Source organism: Bison bison, unplaced genomic scaffold, assembly GCF_000754665.1.
Source record: "Bison bison bison isolate TAMUID 2011002044 unplaced genomic scaffold, Bison_UMD1.0 scf7180017864060, whole genome shotgun sequence".
Taxonomy (NCBI): Eukaryota; Metazoa; Chordata; class Mammalia; order Artiodactyla; family Bovidae; genus Bison; species Bison bison.
In genome coordinates, this window is record NW_011494632.1 from 784,008 (window position 1) to 786,749 (window position 2,742).

The 2,742-nt window shown below is 38.3% G+C and overlaps 1 protein-coding gene across 2 annotated transcripts in view; it reads left to right on the top strand.

Moving 5' to 3' along the window:
• The window catches only part of GLRB (glycine receptor, beta), a 90,556-nt gene that overhangs the window by 56,572 nt on the left and 31,242 nt on the right, over positions 1–2,742 (top strand). For both annotated transcript variants that reach the window (XM_010836069.1, XM_010836070.1), the window contains exons 5-6: positions 1,962–2,191; positions 2,300–2,382. In XM_010836069.1, coding sequence (XP_010834371.1) covers positions 1,962–2,191; positions 2,300–2,382 — 313 coding nt within the window. The remainder of the gene's footprint in view (positions 1–1,961; positions 2,192–2,299; positions 2,383–2,742) is intronic.

Below are 2,742 nucleotides of genomic sequence, written 5' to 3' on the forward strand. Positions count from 1 at the left end.
CCATGACCCGTCTGTCTTGGGTGGCCCTACACGGCATGGCTCATAGTTTCATTGAGTTAGTCAAGGCTGTGGTCCATGTGATTAGATTAGTTAGTTTTCTGAGATTTTGGTTTCAGTCTGTCTGCCCTCTGATGGAGAAGGATAAGAGGCTTATGGAAGCTTCCTGATGCGTGAGACTGACTGAGGGTGAAACTAGATCTTATTCTGATGGGCATGGCCATGCTCAGTAAATCTTTAATCCAATTTTCTGTTGATGGGTGGAGCTTTTTCTCACTTCTAATAATAATAGGAGACCCAACCAGTCCATTCTGAAAGAGATCAGCCCTGGGATTTCTTTGGAAGGAATAATGCTAAAGCTGAAACTCCAGTACTTTGGCCACCTCATGCGAAGAGTTGACTCACTGGAAAAGACTCTGATGCTGGGAGGGATTGGGGGCAGGAGGAGAAGGGGACGACAGAGGATGAGATGGCTGGATGGCATCACTGACTCGATGGACGTTAGTCTCAGTGAACTCTGGGAGTTGGTGATGGACAGGGAGGCCTGGCGTGCTGTGAGTCATGGAGTCGCAAAGAGTCGGACATGACTGAGCGACTGATCTGATCTGATCTGAGTAATAATATTAAATTTTATTATTTAATAAAAGATAAGATATTATCTCTTCCCATTTAAATATTTACATTTTGATTTGAAGTTGATGATCTGTTTCATTTTGATCATATCAAAAGGCTATGGATAGATAATATTTTGTGAATTTAGAATACTTGAAATAAGGATGCTTAAGCCCAAAGTGGTTTACACCTTGGACATTTTTGTGCATATTCTCAGTTCAGCATCTAAAATTAAAATCAAAAGACCTGAGCATGATGCCACAATGCTAAGTTTGACTTTATATACTAACAAGCCAACGTGGGTCAGAATGCCATTTCCCTGGCAAATAAATGTATTACGGTGTTAAATATGTTTCTAGGGTCATATATTCTTAGAATCTCTGTGTCTTGATATAATTCAGCTTTTACAAAGTTGTAAAATTAAAACTTTGGACAGAGGTAGAAAACTGAGGTAAGCAGCTATTTAGTGGATTTCCAAACCTTTTTCTACTATTGTTGAATATAGCATCACATGTACAAATTTTGTACATACTTTTGTACATACTTTCTACTCTTTTGCATAATCCAAATCTTATTTGAATATCTCTCTAATCATTTACTTATATGAGTTATCGAGGATAATTTTTCTTTTCTTTCTCAAATATATATACAATCCAGTGTTATATATAGTTTTATTTTTATTTATTTTACTTTTATTGAAATACAGTTGATTTGTACTGTTAATTTCTGCTGTACAGCAAAGTGATTCAGTTATACATATGCATATTCTTTTTTCATATTCTTTTCCATTATGGTTTATCACTAGATATTGAATATAGTTCCCCATGTGCTGTCCAGTAGGTGCTTATTGTTTATTCATCCTATATATAATAGTTTGTGTGTGCCAATCCCAAACTTCTACTTCATGCCTCCACCACCCCCCTTGTAGTTTTATATACATATAAATAATTTTTGTAATTTGCTGTTGAGTAAAAGACAAGTGAAATATTTTCTCTTGGCTTTTTATTTATTTTTAACTAAAATTTATCCTACTTTGGGGGGAAGAAAAATGGTAATATATAGCAGTCCGTATGCTTTTATGGCAATACCAACTAACCCCCTGGTACAATTTGTGTTAGAGTAAAGCAATTATCGGTAAAGTACTGTGATGACACTTGAACTTGCAAGTGCTGAGAGGATGTCTGTAGAGTCATTAGAAAGACACAAAAGATACCCGAGCTATTGTGACCCTACTTGATGTCAGACGAGCAAGCATGTTTGGGCTGCTAATCTTTGAACCCTTTTTATTCTGGTGCTGAGCGTGTTCTTAAAAATAGCAGTAAACACACACATGCACGCATAATTTTTTCCAGGATTATAGAGTCAACATCTTCCTGAGGCAAAAATGGAACGATCCCAGGTTGAAGCTCCCTAGTGATTTCCGGGGCTCGGACGCCCTGACCGTGGACCCCACAATGTACAAATGTCTGTGGAAACCTGATTTATTTTTTGCAAATGAAAAAAGTGCCAATTTTCATGATGTCACCCAGGAAAACATCCTTCTCTTCATTTTTCGAGATGGAGATGTCCTTGTCAGTATGAGGTACTCTTTTTATGGCTTATATTTGTGGATTTATAGTTTTCTTTAAAAATCAGTGTGTCACCGAGGCATGTGTTAAACGAGTTCTAAGACCTCTGCTTCTGCTTTCAGGTTATCTATTACTCTTTCCTGCCCTTTGGACTTGACCTTGTTTCCCATGGATACACAGCGTTGCAAGATGCAACTTGAGAGCTGTATGTAAATGAGACCCTAAGTGACTATAGGAATAAAATGCTTAAAATTTCGGGACATTACGTGCTACTAATATCGTAGATAACAATGCTGAAGCTAATGCTTTTGACTGTAAATAGGCATTAGAATTGGAGAAGGGAAAGACTACCCACTCCAGTATTGTGGCCTGGAGAATTCCACGGACTGTATAGTCCAGGGGGTCGCAAAGAGTCGGAACAGACTGAGAGACTTTCACTTCACTTCATTTCAGGCATTAGAATGGTAGCTCAGAAGGTAAAGAATCCACCTACAATGTGGGAGGCCTGGGTTTGATCTCTGGGTTTGGAAGATACCCTGGGAAGGGAACTGCTACTCACTCCTGT